Source organism: Salmo salar, chromosome ssa21 (genome assembly GCF_905237065.1).
Source record: "Salmo salar chromosome ssa21, Ssal_v3.1, whole genome shotgun sequence".
Classification (NCBI taxonomy): domain Eukaryota; kingdom Metazoa; phylum Chordata; class Actinopteri; order Salmoniformes; family Salmonidae; genus Salmo; species Salmo salar.
In genome coordinates, this window is record NC_059462.1 from 57,684,020 (window position 1) to 57,701,944 (window position 17,925).

The 17,925-nt window shown below is 48.6% G+C and overlaps 1 protein-coding gene across 1 annotated transcript in view; it reads right to left on the bottom strand.

Annotated features, from left to right (window-relative positions):
* myo10l3 (myosin X, like 3) overlaps positions 1 to 17,925 on the bottom strand; it is a 178,083-nt gene that overhangs the window by 122,126 nt on the left and 38,032 nt on the right. The window contains exons 3-4 of the mRNA XM_045704931.1: positions 9,747 to 9,905; positions 3,455 to 3,642 (exon numbers count right to left, since the gene is read on the bottom strand). Coding sequence (XP_045560887.1) covers positions 3,455 to 3,642; positions 9,747 to 9,905 — 347 coding nt within the window. The remainder of the gene's footprint in view (positions 1 to 3,454; positions 3,643 to 9,746; positions 9,906 to 17,925) is intronic.

Genomic DNA, 17,925 nt, shown 5'->3' on the forward strand with positions numbered 1-17,925 from the left:
ACTGGAGACAGACACACAGATATGACCAGCCCCGCTACTGACTCTATACTGGAGACAGACACACAGATATGACCAGCCCTGCTACTGACTCTATACTGGAGACAGACACACAGATATGACCAGCCCTGCTACTGACTCTATACTGGAGACAGACACACAGATATGACCAGCCCTGCTACTGACTCTATACTGGAGACAGACACACAGATATGACCAGCCCTGCTACTGACTCTATACTGGAGACAGACACACAGATATGACCAGTCCTGCTACTGACTCTATACTGGAGACAGACAGACACACAGATATGACCAGCCCTGCTACTGACTCTATACTGGAGACAGACACACAGATATGACCAGCCCTGCTACTGACTCTATACTGGAGACAGACACACAGATATGACCAGCCCTGCTACTGACTCTATACTGGAGAGACAGACACACAGATATGACCAGCCCTGCTACTGACTCTATACTGGAGACAGACACACAGATATGACCAGCCCTGCTACTGACTCTATACTGGAGACAGACACACAGATATGACCAGCCCTGCTACTGACTCTATACTGGAGACAGACACACAGATATGACCAGCCCCGCTACTGACTCTATACTGGAGACAGACAGACACACAGATATGACCAGCCCTGCTACTGACTCTATACTGGAGACAGACAGACACACAGATATGACCAGCCCTGCTACTGACTCTATACTGGAGACAGACACACAGATATGACCAGCCCTGCTACTGACTCTATACTGGAGACAGACAGACACACAGATATGACCAGCCCTGCTACTGACTCTATACTGGAGACAGACACACAGATATGACCAGCCCCGCTACTGACTCTATACTGGAGACAGACACACAGATATGACCAGCCCCGCTACTGACTCTATACTGGAGACAGACAGACACACAGATATGACCAGCCCTGCTACTGACTCTATACTGGAGACAGACAGACACACAGATATGACCAGCCCTGCTACTGACTCTATACTGGAGACAGACAGACACACAGATATGACCAGCCCCGCATTAGGAAAGTATTCAGAGCCCTTGACATATTCCACATTTTGTTACGTTACAGTTTTATTCTAAAATAAATAAAAGTTGTTCTTCACCAATCTACACACAATAACCCAATAATGACAAAGCAAAAACAGGTTTTTAGAAATGTTTGCAAATGAATAAAAATACAAATCAGAAATACCTTATTTACATAAGTATTCAGACCCTTTTCTATGAGACTCTAAATTGAGCTCAGGTGCTTCCTGTTTCCATTGATCATCCTTGAGATGTTTCTACAACTTGATTGGAGTCCATCTGTGGTAAATTCAATTGATTGGACATGATTTGGAAAGGCACACACCTGTCTATATAAGGTGCCACAGTTGACAGTGCACGTCAGAGCAAAAACCAAGCCATGAGGTCGAAGGAATTGTCCGTAGAGCTCCGAGACAGGATTGTGTTGAGGCACAGATCTGGGGAAGGGTACCAAAACATGTCTGCAGCATTGAAGGTCCCCAGGAACACAGTGGCCTCCATCATTCTTAAATGGACAAAGTTTGGAACCACCAAGACTCTTCCTAGAGCTGGCCGCCCGGCCAAACTGAGCAATCGGAGGAGAAGGGCCTTGGTCAGGGAGGTGACCAAGAACCCGATGGTCACTCTGACAGAGCTCCAGAGTTCCTCTGTGGAGATGGTTGACCTTCTGGATGGTTCTCCCATCTCTGCAGCACTCCACAAATCAGGCCTTTATGGTAGAGTGGCCAGACTCCTCAGTAAAAGGCACATGACAGCCCGCTTGGAGTTTGCCAAAAGGCACCTAAAGGACTCTCAGACCATGAGAAGCAAGATTGTCTGGTCTGATGAAACCAAGATTGAACCCATTGGCCTGAATGCCAAGCGTCACGTCTGGAGGAAACCTGGCACCATCCCTACGGTGAAGCATGCTGGTGGCAGCATCATGCTGTGGGGATGTTTTTCAGCGGCATTGACTGGGAGACTAGTCAGGATCGAGGGAAAGATAAACGGAGCAAAGTACAGAGAGATCCTTGATGAAAACCTGCGCCAGAGCGCTCAGGACCTCAGACTGGGGTGAAGGTTCACCTTCCAACAGGACAACGACCCTAAGCACACAGCCAAGACAACGCAGGAGTGGCTTCGGGACAAGTCTCTGAATGTCCTTGAGTGGCCCAGCCAGAGGATGGACAGGTTTCGCTACCCATCCAACCTGACAGAGCTTGAGAGGATCTGCAGAGAAAAATGGGAGAAACTCCCCAAATACAGGTGTTCCAAGCTTGTAGCGTCATACCCAAGAATACTCGAGGTTGTAATCGCTGCCAAAGGTGCTTCAACAAAGTACTGAGTAAAGGGTCTGAATACTTATGTAAATGTGATATTTCAGTTTTTGCAAACATTTCTAAAAACCTGTTTTCGCTTTGTCATTATGGGGTATTGTGACATCATGATGGGGTATTGTGACGTCATGATGGGGTATTGTGACGTCATTATGGAGTATTGTGATGTCATTATGGGGTATTGTGATGTCATTATAGGGTATTGTGATGTCATTATAGGGTATTGTGTGTAGATTGATGAGGGGGAAAAAAAAACAATATAATCCATTTCAGAATAAGGCTGTAAAGTAACAAAATGTGGATAAAGTCCAGGGGTGAATTCTTTCCTCAGGCACTGTATGTCAACTATCATATAACACATCTCTTCAATATGAGGCTCCAAATCCTGTACTACGAACACACATTACATATGACAAGGTGACCATGTATTAAAACTACAGTAGCTACTAGTTGATGCCATGTGGGCTCCCAAAGGCCCCTGGGTAACTGACCTGATGAGAACACACTGGTTGTGTGTGTGTGTGTGTGTGTGTGTGTGTCGACCTGATGAGAACACACTGGTGTATGTGTGTGTGTGTGTGTGTGTGTGTGTGTCTGTATGTGTGTGTGTGTGTATGTGTGTGTGTGTGTGTGTGTCTGTATGTGTGTGTGTGCTGACCTGATGAGAACACACTGTGTGTGTGTGTGTGTGTCTGTGTGTGTGTGTCTGTATGTGTGTGTGTGTGTGTATGTGTGTGTGTGTGTGTCTGTATGTGTGTGTGTGTGTGTGTGTGTCTGTATGTGTGTGTGTGTATGTGTGTGTGTGTGTGTGTGTGTCTGTATGTGTGTGTGTGCTGACCTGATGAGAACACACTGGTGTGTGTGTGTGTGTGTCTGTGTGTGTGTGTCTGTATGTGTGTGTGTGTGTGTATGTGTGTGTGTGTGTGTCTGTATGTGTGTGTGTGTGTGTATGTGTGTGTGTGCTGACCTGATGAGAACACACTGGTGCGTGTGTGCGTGTGTGTGTGTGTGTGTGTGTGTGTGTGTGTGGGCGTGCGTGCGTGCGTGCGTGCGTGCGTGTGTGTGTGTGTGCTGACCTGATGAGAACACACTGGCTGTCGTGCCTCTTCCAGAGACAGCGGTAACACTCGTTGGCCACAGCGAAGATGTGGGGGGGCAGCTCTCTCAGGTGGTGTCTGCTATACAGGTCGACTGCTGCTGGGTCGTACAGACCTGGGATCTGTTTATAGGGGTTCACCGCTGATAGGATAGAGCCTATGTTGGTCTGAGACAGGGGAGAGAGGAGACCGGGGAGAGAGGAGAAGAGGAGAGGAGAGAGGAGGATAGAGGAGAGGAGGAGACAGGGGAGGATAGAGGAGACAGGGGAGGATAGAGGAGAAGAGGAGACAGGGGAGGATAGAGGAGACAGGGGAGGAGAAGAGGAGAGGAGACAGGGGAGGATAGAGGAGAGGAGACAGGGGAGAGAGGAGACAGGGGAGGATAGAGGAGAGGAGAAGAGGAGAGAGGAGGATAGAGGAGAAGAGGAGACAGAGGAGGATAGAGGAGAGGAGACCGGGGAGGATAGAGGAGAGGAGACAGGGGAGAGAGGAGACAGGGGAGGATAGAGGAGAGGAGAAGAGGAGAGAGGAGGATAGAGGAGAAGAGGAGACAGAGGAGGATAGAGGAGAGGAGACAGGGGAGGATAGAGGAGAGGAGACAGGGGAGGATAGAGGAGACAGGGGAGGATAGAGGAGAGGAGACAGAGGAGGATAGAGAAGAGGAGACAGGGGAGGATAGAGGAGAAGAGGAGACAGGGGAGGATAGAGGAGAGGAGACAGGGGAGGATAGAGGAGAGGAGACAGGGGAGGATAGAGAAGAGGAGACAGGGGAGGATAGAGGAGGAGACAGGGGAGGATAGAGGAGAAGAGGAGACAGGGGAGGATAGAGGAGAAGAGGAGACAGGGGAGGATAGAGGAGAAGAGGAGACAGGGGAGGATAGAGGAGAGGAGACAGGGGAGGATAGAGGAGAAGAGGAGACAGGGGAGGATAGAGGAGAAGAGGAGACAGGGGAGGATAGAGGAGAGGAGACAGGGGAGGATAGAGGAGAGGAGGAGACAGAGGAGGATAGAGGAGAAGAGGAGACAGGGGAGGATAGAGGAGAGGAGACAGGGGAGAGAGGAGACAGGGGAGGATAGAGGAGAGGAGAAGAGGAGAGAGGAGGATAGAGGAGAAGAGGAGACAGGGGAGGATAGAGGAGAGGAGACAGGGGAGGATAGAGGAGAGGAGACAGGAGAGAGGAGACAGGGGAGGATAGAGGAGAGGAGAAGGGAGAGGGAGGATAGAGGAGGAGAGGAGACAGGGGAGGATAGAGGAGAGGAGACAGGGGAGGATAGAGGAGAGGAGACAGGGGAGGATAGAGGAGAGGAGACAGGGGAGGATAGAGAAGAGGAGACAGGGGAGGATAGAGGAGAAGAGGAGACAGGGGAGGATAGAGGAGAGGAGACAGAGAGAGGAGACAGGGGAGGATAGAGGAGAGGAGAAGAGGAGAGAGGAGGATAGAGGAGAAGAGGAGACAGAGGAGGATAGAGGAGAGGAGACCGGGGAGGATAGAGGAGAGGAGACAGGGGAGGATAGAGGAGAGGAGACAGGGGAGGATAGAGGAGAGGAGACAGGGAGGATAGAGGAGAGGAGACAGGGGAGGATAGAGGAGAGGAGACAGGGGAGGATAGAGGGAAGAGGAGACAGGGGAGGATAGAGGAGAGGAGACAGGGGAGGATAGAGGAGAGGAGACAGGGGAGGATAGAGGAGACAGGGGAGGATAGAGGAGAGGAGACAGGGGAGGATAGAGGAGAGGAGACAGGGGAGGATAGAGGAGAAGAGGAGACAGGGGAGGATAGAGGAGAAGAGGAGACAGGGGAGGATAGAGGAGAAGAGGAGACAGAGGAGGATAGAGAAGAAGAGGAGACAGAGGAGGATAGAGAAGAAGAGGAGACAGGGGAGGATAGAGGAGGAGACAGGGGAGGATAGAGGAGGAGACAGGGGAGGATAGAGGGAGGAGACAGGGGAGGATAGAGGAGGAGACAGGGGAGGATAGAGGAGGAGACAGGGGAGGATAGAGGAGAAGAGGAGACAGGGGAGGATAGAGGAGAAGAGGAGACAGGGGAGGATAGAGGAGAAGAGGAGACAGGGGAGGATAGAGGAGAGGAGGAGACAGAGGAGGATAGAGGAGAAGAGGAGACAGAGGAGGATAGAGGAGAAGAGGAGACAGGGGAGGATAGAGGAGAGGAGGAGACAGAGGAGGATAGAGGAGAAGAGGAGACAGAGGAGGATAGAGGAGAAGAGGAGACAGAGGGGGATGGAGAAGAGGAGACCGGGGAGGATAGAGGAGAGGAGACCGGGGAGGATAGAGGAGAGGAGACAGGGGAGGATAGAGGAGAAGAGACAGGGGAGGATAGAGGAGAAGAGACAGGGAGGATAGAGGAGAAGAGGAGACAGGGGAGGATAGAGGAGAAGAGGAGACAGGGGAGGATAGAGGAGAAGAGGAGACAGGGGAGGATAGAGGAGAGGAGACAGGGGAGGATAGAGGAGAGGAGACAGGGGAGGATAGAGGAGAGGAGACAGGGGAGGATAGAGGAAGGGGGATGGAGGAGAGGAAAACAAAGGAAGGATTATCAATACTGACTTCTTGTGTTATTACCCAGCAGCCTCGGTAAAATGTGTTTTTGGGGGGGGGGTCAGTCATTGCACTCAGTCTACACACAGCCTAGTGAAAGTTACATTTAAACATGGTTATGTAAAACCAAACAATATTGGATATTGTGTAAATGATTGAATTGTACAAAGACCAGCTCAAATACTTTCTAACACGGGGGGGGGGCTGACCGAGCGATGGCCCAGTTCTCTTACTTAACCCATTCATGTCCATAACGAAGACAAAACATTTCCTTCGCTACACCTGTTTTCTGAGACTGCTGATGGACAAATCTGAAGGAAGAATTAAAAAATTTGGCCAAACGCGTTTGTTTACAACGGGAGGTTTTTTGATCGTGTACTACACTGTAATAAAAAAATATCTTCTAGTAGTTGGAACTAATTATTATAAACTATTATTATCAACTAACTGGTTTTAGTTTACTCAACTTTTTAATCTATGTTACCGGAATGTAAATGTTTCAGTTGGTCCAAACTTAGCGCCAACTTCAGAAAAGGTTTTATTTTTAAAGATATATTTTTATTTTAGAATTTTTTTTTTTTTTTTTTATATATGCTCAGTTTTACAAAACAGACAGATAATGACAGCAAACAATACATCGAGAATACTCCCCCCCCAACCCAACATTACTCTTAAGGAATTGCACCTTGCTTCATTGATATTTAACTGTACAGTATACGGATTCCGCTCAGGATTCAAAATAATAACAGTGGATCAGGGTGGGGTTGTATGTCGTGTTGCCCATCATCACGTGAAAGATATGATGGAAACGGCTGCAATATCTTAACCGATGTATTAGATATCGTGGTAAATCTAAATAATAGTTTATTCAACGTATGAGAGAAGTTGAACGAACACAGTTTTATGTTGACTGAATTGTTGCCTAAGTTCTCAAGTTGGAGCAAAGTTTGGGCCAACTAAACATTTTATGTTCAGATGACACTAATCGAAAAGTTGAGTAAACAAAAATTTTTTTTTTTTTTAAAGTCTGTGGAACCAGTTACTTAATAATAATGTGGCTCAGTTGGTAGAGCATGGTGTTTGCAACAACCAGGGTTGTTGGTTCGATTCCCACGGGGGGACCAGTACGGAGAGAAAATAAAAATGAAATGTATGCATTCACTACTGTAAGTCGCTCTGGATAAGAGCATCTGCTAAAATGACTAAAATGTAAAATGTAAAATGAAATAAACAATTAACTATGCAAATGAGCAAAAGCTGTGAACAAATCTTAATTGTTTTTATATATTTATTTTTAAACATTTTTTTCCCTCCCCAATTTCGTGGTGTCCAATTAGTAATTACAGTCATGTCTCATCGCTGCAACTCCCGTACGTCCTCCAAAACACACACTGCTTCTTCTGTGTCCGAGGAAACACCGTACACCTGGCGGACCGTGTCAGAGTGCACTGCGCCCGGCCCGCCACAGGAGTCGCTAGAAAGCGACGGGACAAGGACATCCCTGCCGGCAAAACCCTCTACTCAACCGGACGACGCTGGGGCCAAAATCGTACGCCGCCCCATGTGTCTCCCGGTCGCGGCCGGCTGCGACAGAGCCTGGACTCGAACCCAGAATCTCTAGTGGCACAGCTAGCGATGCAATGCCTTAGACCACTGCACCACTCAGGACGCCCACTATAATTGTTATTATATAGATTACCTGAACCAGTATACAGAACACACAGAGAGTATATACCAAACATTAGGATAATGTCTGTCTGGTAGGGTTAGACTATAACAGTGTCTTACATACAGTAGATAATGTCTGGTAGGGTTAGACTATAACAGTGTCTTACATACAGTAGATAATGTCTGTCTGGTAGGGTTAGACTATAACAGTGTCTTACATACAGTAGATAATGTCTGGTAGGGTTAGACTATAACAGTGTCTTACATACAGTAGATAATGTCTGGTAGGGTTAGACTTAAACAGTGTCTTACATACAGTAGATAATGCCTGGTAGGGTTGGACTATAACAGTGTCTTACATACAGTAGATAATGTCTGGTAGGGTTGGACTATAACAGTGTCTTACATACAGTAGATAATGTCTGGTAGGGTTAGACTATAACAGTGTCTTACATACAGTAGATAATGTCTGTCTGGTAGGGTTGGACTATAACAGTGTCTTACATACAGTAGATAATGTCTGGTAGGGTTGGACTATAACAGTGTCTTACATACAGTAGATAATGTCTGGTAGGGTTAGACTATAACAGTGTCTTACATACAGTAGATAATGTCTGGTAGGGTTAGACTATAACAGTGTCTTACATACAGTAGATAATGTCTGTCTGGTAGGGTTGGACTATAACAGTGTCTTACATACAGTAGATAATGTCTGTCTGGTAGGGTTGGACTATAACAGTGTCTTACATACAGTAGATAATGTCTGGTAGGGTTAGACTATAACAGTGTCTTACATACAGTAGATAATGTCTGGTAGGGTTGGACTATAACAGTGTCTTACATACAGTAGATAATGTCTGGTAGGGTTGGACTATAACAGTGTCTTACATACAGTAGATAATGTCTGGTAGGGTTGGACTATAACAGTGTCGTACATACAGTAGATAATGCCTGGTAGGGTTAGACTATAACAGTGTCTTACATACAGTAGATAATGTCTGGTAGGGTTGGACTATAACAGTGTCTTACATACAGTAGATAATGTCTGTCTGTTAGGGTTAGACTATAACAGTGTCTTACATACAGTAGATAATGTCTGTCTGGTAGGGTTAGACTATAACAGTGTCTTACATACAGTAGATAATGTCTGGTAGGGTTGGACTATAACAGTGTCTTACATACAGTAGATAATGTCTGGTAGGGTTGGACTATAACAGTGTCTTACATACAGTAGATAATGTCTGGTAGGGTTGGACTATAACAGTGTCTTACATACAGTAGATAATGTCTGGTAGGGTTGGACTATAACAGTGTCTTACATGCAGTAGATAATGTCTGGTAGGGTTGGACTATAACAGTGTCTTACATACAGTAGATAATGTCTGGTAGGGTTGGACTATAACAGTGTCTTACATACAGTAGATAATGTCTGTCTGGTAGGGTTAGACTATAACAGTGTCTTACATACAGTAGATAATGTCTGTCTGGTAGGGTTGGACTATAACAGTGTCTTACATACAGTAGATAATGTCTGGTAGGGTTGGACTATAACAGTGTCTTACATACAGTAGATAATGTCTGGTAGGATTGGACTATAACAGTGTCTTACATACAGTAGATAATGTCTGTCTGGTAGGGTTAGACTATAACAGTGTCTTACATACAGTAGATAATGTCTGGTAGGGTTAGACTATAACAGTGTCTTACATACAGTAGATAATGTCTGGTAGGGTTGGACTATAACAGTGTCTTACATACAGTAGATAATGTCTGTCTGGTAGGGTTAGACTATAACAGTGTCTTACATACAGTAGATAATGTCTGGTAGGGTTGGATTATAACAGTGTCTTACATACAGTAGATAATGTCTGGTAGGGTTGGACTATAACAGTGTCTTACATACAGTAGATAATGTCTGTCTGGTAGGGTTGGACTATAACAGTGTCTTACATACAGTAGATAATGTCTGTCTGGTAGGGTTGGACTATAACAGTGTCTTACATACAGTAGATAATGTCTGGTAGGGTTAGACTATAACAGTGTCTTACATAGATGCAGTCCGTCTGGTAGCGCAGGTAAAGGTTGTACATGATGGCAGCTTCATGTAGTTCTGCCAGAGTAGACATGTCCTCTACTCCATTAATACTGGTGGGATGCATAGGAAACACCTTGTCTCTGCTCAGCTCCCCCTGCTGCAGGCACATCACCTGAGATACAGAGAGACAACAGGTAGTTAGCTTTACTGCTACAGGTACATCACCTGAGATACAGAGAGACAACAGGTAGTTAGTTAGCTTTACTGCTACAGGTACATCACCTGAGACAAGTCCTCCCTTCCCTCCCTGTCCAACTCTCTCCTCAGCCTCCCTTCCCTCCCTGTCCAACTCTCTCCTCAGCCTCCCTTCCCTCCCTTCCCTCCCTGTCCAACTCTCTCCTCAGCCTCCCTTCCCTCCCTGTCCAACTCTCTCCTCAGCTTCCCTTCCCTCCCTGTCCAACTCTCTCCTCAGCCTCCCTTCCCTCCCTGTCCAACTCTCTCCTCAGCTTCCCTTCCCTCCCTGTCCAACTCTCTCCTCAGCCTCCCTTCCCTCCCTGTCCAACTCTCTCCTCAGCCTCCCTTCCCTCCCTGTCCAACTCTCTCCTCACTCTCCCTTCCCTCCCTGTCCAACTCTCTCCTCGGCCTCCCTTCCCTCCCTGTCCAACTCTCTCCTCACTCTCCCTTCCCTCCCTGTCCAACTCTCTCCTCGGCCTCCCTTCCCTCCCTTCCCTCCCTGTCCAACTCTCTCCTCAGCCTCCCTTCCCTCCCTGTCCAACTCTCTCCTCAGCTTCCCTTCCCTCCCTGTCCAACTCTCTCCTCAGCCTCCCTTCCCTCCCCTGTCCAACTCTCTCCTCAGCCTCCCTTCCCTCCCTGTCCAACTCTCTCCTCAGCCTCCCTTCCCTCCCTGTCCAACTCTCTCCTCAGCCTCCCTTCCCTCCCTGTCCAACTCTCTCCTCAGCCTCCCTTCCCTCCCTGTCCAACTCTCTCCTCAGCCTCCCTTCCCTCCCTGTCCAACTCTCTCCTCAGCCTCCCTTCCCTCCCTGTCCAACTCTCTCCTCAGCCTCCCTTCCCTCCCTGTCCAACTCTCTCCTCAGCCTCCCTTCCCTCCCTGTCCAACTCTCTCCTCAGCCTCCCTTCCCTCCCTGTCCAACTCTCTCCTCAGCCTCCCTTCCCTCCCTGTCCAACTCTCTCCTCAGCCTCCCCTTCCCTCCCTGTCCAACTCTCTCCTCAGCTTCCCTTCCCTCCCTGTCCAACTCTCTCCTCAGCCTCCCTTCCCTCCCTGTCCAACTCTCTCCTCAGCCTCCCTTCCCTCCCCTGTCCAACTCTCTCCTCAGCCTCCCTTCCCTCCCTGTCCAACTCTCTCCTCAGCCTCCCTTCCCTCCCTTCCCTCCCTGTCCAACTCTCTCCTCAGCCTCCCTTCCCTCCCTGTCCAACTCTCTCCTCAGCTTCCCTTCCCTCCCTGTCCAACTCTCTCCTCAGCCTCCCTTCCCTCCCTGTCCAACTCTGTCCTCAGCCTCCCTTCCCTCCCTGTCCAACTCTCTCCTCAGCTTCCCTTCCCTCCCTGTCCAACTCTCTCCTCAGCCTCCCTTCCCTCCCTGTCCAACTCTCTCCTCAGCCTCCCTTCCCTCCCTTCCCTCCCTGTCCAACTCTGTCCTCAGCCTCCCTTCCCTCCCTGTCCAACTCTCTCCTCAGCTTCCCTTCCCTCCCTGTCCAACTCTCTCCTCAGCTTCCCTTCCCTCCCTGTCCAACTCTCTCCTCAGCCTCCCTTCCCTCCCTGTCCAACTCTCTCCTCAGCCTCCCTTCCCTCCCTGTCCAACTCTCTCCTCAGCCTGTCTCCATAGTGTACGCGCAGCACAGGCGGTCTTGTACATCAGCCTTGGTATATTCCCTGGACAAACTCCTTACCCGGTCAGCCAGTGGAACTGGTAGAAGACTGGATTCCAAGATGGACAGAGAGAGAATAAAAGGAGAGAGCTATACATTTCTGTAATGGCATCACTACAGACACCCTGGTTCGATTCCAGGCTGTATCACAACCGGACGCGATTGGGCGTCCCATAGGGCGGTGCACAATTGGCCCAGCGTTGTCCGGGCGTTGTCCGGGTTTGGCCGGTGTAGGCCGTCATTGCAATATAAGATTTTATTCTCAACTGACTTGCCTAGTTAAATAAAGGTTAAATAAAGGTTAAATAAAAGGTTAAATAAAGGTTAAATAAAATAGTTCAGATCTTTGTTAATGAGTTGGTGTCCATCGTTATGCTACACAGTTATAAGTAACTGGACAATATCCTGAACTTAGAGTTGAGGAGTAGAAAGGTTTGACAAATAGGAAAGAAAGAAAGTGGAAACTATCAGTAGTCAGTAACATCAGTTACAGTAATGGTGTGCCCAACACAACACTTACATAAATGTAATAAATCAGGAAATGTGTTATCATTGTGTTATCCATGACAATAGCGGCTAGGTGGGGAGTCAGGACAATAGAGGCAGCAACAGATGAACAACCCACTCAGGGATCTGATGGAAACATCTCCACTTACCATACAGTGTGGCTGTAGGTATCTGAGGCAGCAACAGATGAACAAACCCCTCAGGGATCTGATGGAAACATCTCCACTACCATACAGTGTAGCTGTAGGTATCTGAGGCAGCGTGAGAGGCTGCTGGGTGCTGTGAGTATGAAGAAACCACGACGGAGCTTTGTTCAGCCTGGAGCTAATGAATATGCATGTGGGTGGGGAGGGGCAGAGGGAGCAGACAGACCCAGCTGTATGGGGGGGGAAAAAAAATCAATGGAGCCCTGCAGGAGAAGTCAAACTGAATACAGAACACAAAACGTGCACACACAAGGGCTGTGTCCGACAACAAAAAATCTTGGTCGACAAGCTTGGCACAGATGTATTTGGGGAGTTTCTCCCATTCTTCTCTCCAGATCCTCTCAAGCTCTGTCTGGTTGGATGGGGAGTGTCGCTGCAGAGCTATTTTCAGGTCTCTCCAGAGATGTTCGATCGGGTTCAAGTCCGGGCCACTCAAGGACATTCAGAGACTTGACCTGAAGCCACTCCTGCGTTGTCTTGGCTGTGTGCTTAGGGTCATTGTCCTGTTAGAAGGTGAACCTTCGCCCCGGTCTGGAGCAGGTTTTCATCAAGGTGACGCTTGGCATTCAGGCCAAAGAGTTCAATCTTGGTTTCATGAGACCAGAGAATCTTGTTTCTCATGGTCTGACAGTCCTTTAGGTGCCTTTTGGTAAACTCCAAGCAGGCTGTTATGTGCCTTTTACTGAGGAGTGGCTTCCGTCTGGGTACTCTACCATAAAGGCCTGATTGGTGGAGTGCTGCAGAGATGGGAGAACCTTCCAGAAGGACAATCATCTCCACAGAGGAACTCTGGACCTCTGTCAGAGTGACCATTGGGTTATTGGTCACCTCCCTGACCAATCAATTGAATTTACTACAAGTTGAATCCAATCAAGTTGTAGAAACTACTCAAGGATGATGAATGGAAACAGGATGCAACCTGAGCTCAATTTAGAGTCTCATAGCAAAGGGTCTGAATACTGATGTCAATAAAGTACGTTCATTTTTACTACATTTGCAAAAAACAAAAATCTAAAAACCTGTCTTGCTTTGTTATTATGGGGCATTGTGTGTAGGTTGATGAGGGGGAAAAAAGTATTTAATACATTTTTTTAATTAGGCTGTAACCTAACAAAATGTGGAAAAGGTCAAGGGGTTTGAATACTTCCCGAATGCACTGCATTTCCCTATCAAATCCCCCCCCCCCAAAAAAAATGTCAAGCAGACAACCTAAGAAAATGAACAACAATGACAAATGATTTGACGAAGAACACAAAAACCTAAGAAAGAAATTATTGAGAAACCTATCCAACCCCCAAAAAAAACACAGAGACCCAGAAAATCCTGAGCCTTCACTAAAACAATACAAGAAGAAGCATTCACATGAGGGATACAGCCAGCTGGAGATGGTAGACGTCCAACAGCATTTCAACACCAGCACAACACCCCCTCAACCAGACACGGACAGATGGAGATGAATATCTGCACTCTGGGAGGGGGAAGAAGAAAAAAAAAAACAGCCCAGCTGAAGGAGGATGGGTAAAAGCTGAGACGTGACAAAGAAGAACTCATGAGATCTGGCCATCCCCCAGGATAAGTCAACAGAACAGCCCTCTGTATTTTTACATCATTTAAAAAAAAAAAAACATTTTAGTCATTTTTAGCAGACGCTCTTATCCAGAGCGACTTACAGTAGTGAATGCATACATTTCATACATTTTTTTTTTTCCTTCTCCGTACTGGTCCCCCGTGGGAATCGAACCCACAACCCTGGCGTTGCAAACACCATGCTCTACCAACTGAGCCACACGGGACCTCTGCAGACCCAGACTACAGGCAGGACAGACAAGACAGGAACCATCAGACCCCCACCCAACCCCCAATAACCCCCACTGAGGACACACACAAGCCACAGATTGTACTCCTTATAGACTGAAATGGGAAATACATGAATGAGGAAACAGAGTGGTAAAACTATTGTGCCCAAACAATAGGCGTGCCCTTAAAGCTGTTGTCAGAGGACCGACTAGGAAACGGTGGCCACAGCACCCAAGGGAGTGATTGAAAACGCTTCTTCCACTTTCCCCTAACACACACACACACACACACACACACACACACACACACACACACACACACACACACACACACACACACACCACACACGAGTGGTCATCTCCACCCTGCTACCACAAAAATACTTTCATCCTGCCATCATACAGCGAGTGAACGCAAGCATTTCCTGTGACTGTGCTTCAAAACCCAATGTTTACCTGAATCATCACCCCATACTGGATTTGGACCGCTCTACGACCAGGTACACACCTGTACAAGACCACCCTGAAAGACATTGCACTCAGCCTCCTGAACAGGCCCTAGCGGGGAGCTGAACAGGCCCTAGCGGGGAGCTGAACAGGCCCTAGCGGGGAGCTGAACAGGCCCTAGCGGGGAGCTGAACAGGCCCTAGCGGGGAGCTGAACAGGCCCTAGCGGGGAGCTGAACAGGCCCTAGCGGGGAGCTGAACAGGCCCTAGCGGGGAGCTGAACAGGCCCTAGCGGGGAGCTGAACAGGCCCTAGCGGGGGAGCTGAACAGGCCCTAGCGGGGGAGCTGAACAGGCCCTAGCGGGGAGCTGAACAGGCCCTAGCGGGGAGCTGAACAGGCCCTAGCGGGGAGCTGAACAGGCCCTAGCGGGGAGCTGAACAGGCCCTACGGGGAGCTGAACAGGCCCTAGTGGGGGAGCTGAACAGGCCCTAGTGGGGGAGCTGAACAGGCCCTAGCGGGGAGCTGAACAGGCCCTAGTGGGGGAGCTGAACAGGCCCTAGTGGGGGAGCTGAACAGGCCCTAGTGGGGGAGCTGAACAGGCCCTAGTGGGGGAGCTGAACAGGCCCTAGTGGGGGAGCTGAACAGGCCCTAGTGGGGGGAGCTGAACAGGCCCTAGTGGGGGAGCTGAACAGGCCCTAGTGGGGGAGCTGAACAGGCCCTAGTGGGGGAGCTGAACAGGCCCTAGTGGGGGAGCTGAACAGGCCCTAGCGGGGGAGCTGAACAGGCCCTAGCGGGGGAGCTGAACAGGCCCTAGCGGGGGGAGCTGAACAGGCCCCTAGCGGGGGAGCTGAACAGGCCCTAGCGGGGGAGCTGAACAGGCCCTAGCGGGGGAGCTGAACAGGCCCTAGCGGGGAGCTGAACAGGCCCCTAGCGGGGAGCTGAACAGGCCCTAGCGGGGAGCTGAACAGGCCCTAGCGGGGGAGCTGAACAGGCCCTAGAGGAGCTGAACAGGCCCTAGAGGAGCTGAACAGGCCCTAGCGGGGAGCTGAACAGGCCCTAGCGGGGAGCTGAACAGGCCCTAGCGGGGAGCTGAACAGGCCCTAGCGGGGAGCTGAACAGGCCCTAGCGGGGAGCTGAACAGGCCCTAGGGGAGCTGAACAGGCCCTAGCGGGGGAGCTGAACAGGCCCCTAGCGGGGAGCTGAACAGGCCCTAGCGGGGAGCTGAACAGGCCCTAGCGGGGAGCTGAACAGGCCCTAGCGGGGAGCTGAACAGGCCCTAGCGGGGAGCTGAACAGGCCCTAGTGGAGCTGAACAGGCCCTAGTGGAGCTGAACAGGCCCTAGTGGAGCTGAACAGGCCCTAGCGGGGAGCTGAACAGGCCCTAGTGGAGCTGAACAGGCCCTAGCGGGGAGCTGAACAGGCCCTAGTGGAGCCAGCTAGTTCTGTAAGGTGTGAGTAGTTGAATTAGTCTGAGCCATTTTATCTTCATTTCTAGGCTATTTTATATTTTATTTAGAGCGTATAGAGCGACGGCCTGTATAGGTCTGGACCGATACACTAACTTCTGAGTTTGTTTTTGTATATAGTTAATCATTTAACATGTGTGTATAGCCCTTTCCTGCAGTCAAATTACCTTCTCAATCTCTTCATTCAAAGACTCAAACATGGACACTCTTACTGACAGTTGTGGCTGCTTTGCGTGATGTATTGTTGTCTCTACCTTCTTGCCCCTTTGTGCTGTTGTCTGGGCTCAATAATGTTTCTGCCATGCTGTGCTGCTGCCATGCTGTGCTGCTGCCATGCTGCGTTGCTGCCATGCTGCGCTGCTGCCATGCTGCGATGCTACCATGCTGCGATGCTGCCATGCTGCGATGCTGCCATGCTGCGCTGCTACCATGCTGCGTTTCTACCATGCTGTGATTCTACCATGCTGTGATTCTACCATGCTGTGATTCTACCATGCTGTGTTTCTACCATGCTGTGTTTCTACCATGCTGTGATTCTACCATGCTGTGATTCTACCATGCTGTGATTCTACCATGCTGTGATTCTACCATGCTGTGATTCTACCATGCTGTGTTTCTACCATGCTGTGATTCTACCATGCTGTGTTTCTACCATGCTGCGATTCTACCATGCTGTGATTCTACCATGCTGTGAATCTGCCATGCTGTGATTCTACCATGCTGTGATTCTACCGTCCTATATTTATATTGTATTTATTTTGTATTTTTACTCCCAGGCCCCCGTCCCCGCAGGAGGCCTTTTGGTAGGTCATCATTGTAAATAACAATTTGTTCTAAACTGACCTGTTAAATAAGTGGCCTCGTGTGTGGAAATGTTAATTCTATTTTTCATAATTAGTAAAAAAAAAAAAATCCAGTGTTTCTATGTCAAATGATTTTGCTATACTATGTATATAACGTGTAATATTAGGACGCAAACTCCAAATGTAAAACATTTAAACTGTATATCTGACATGGTCCAGGTGCCTTCTTCTTTAAGCCCATAACCGTGTTCGAGGTGTGTACTTCCGTTTCAAAGTAGATTTGCTGAAGAAACACTGTGACCCTGATTTAACCCACTGCAGTAAAAGGTTTTAATGTTAACTGTTCATTTGCGATTGTTATTTCACTTGATTTGTTCATGTTAAAATATGTTTCCCATGCAAATAAAACCACTGAATTGAATTACAACACAGACCCCCAAAACAAAAACAGACCCGCACACACTAGCATGCTAGCTGTTCCCATAGAATTCCAGTCATTGTGCTACTGCTAAAATCAGCCAAAAAAAGTAACATCCCCTTTTTCAGGACCCTGTCTCTCAAAGATAAATTTGTAAAAATCCAAGTAACTTCACAGATCTTCATTGTAAAGGGTTTAAACACTGTTTCCCCATGCTTGTTCAATGAACCATAAACAATTAATGAACATGCACCTGTGGAACGGTCGTTAAGACACTAACAGCTTACAGACGGTAGGCATTTAAGGTCACAGTTATGAAAACCTAGGACACTAAAGAGGCCTTTCTACTGACTCTGAAAAACACCAAAAGAAAGATGCCCAGGGTCCCTGCTCATCTGTGTGAACGTGCCTTAGGCATGCTGCAAGGAGGCATGAGGACTGCAGATGTGGCCAGGGAAATAAATTGCAATGTCCGTACTGTGAGACGCCTAAGACAGCGCTACAGGCTGACAGGACGGACAGCTGATCGTCCTCACAGTGGCAGACCACGTGTAACAACACCTGCACAGGATCGGTACATCCGAACATCACACCTGCGAGACAGGTACGGGATGGCAACAACAACTGCCTGAGTTACACCAGGAACGCACAATCCCTCCATCAGTGC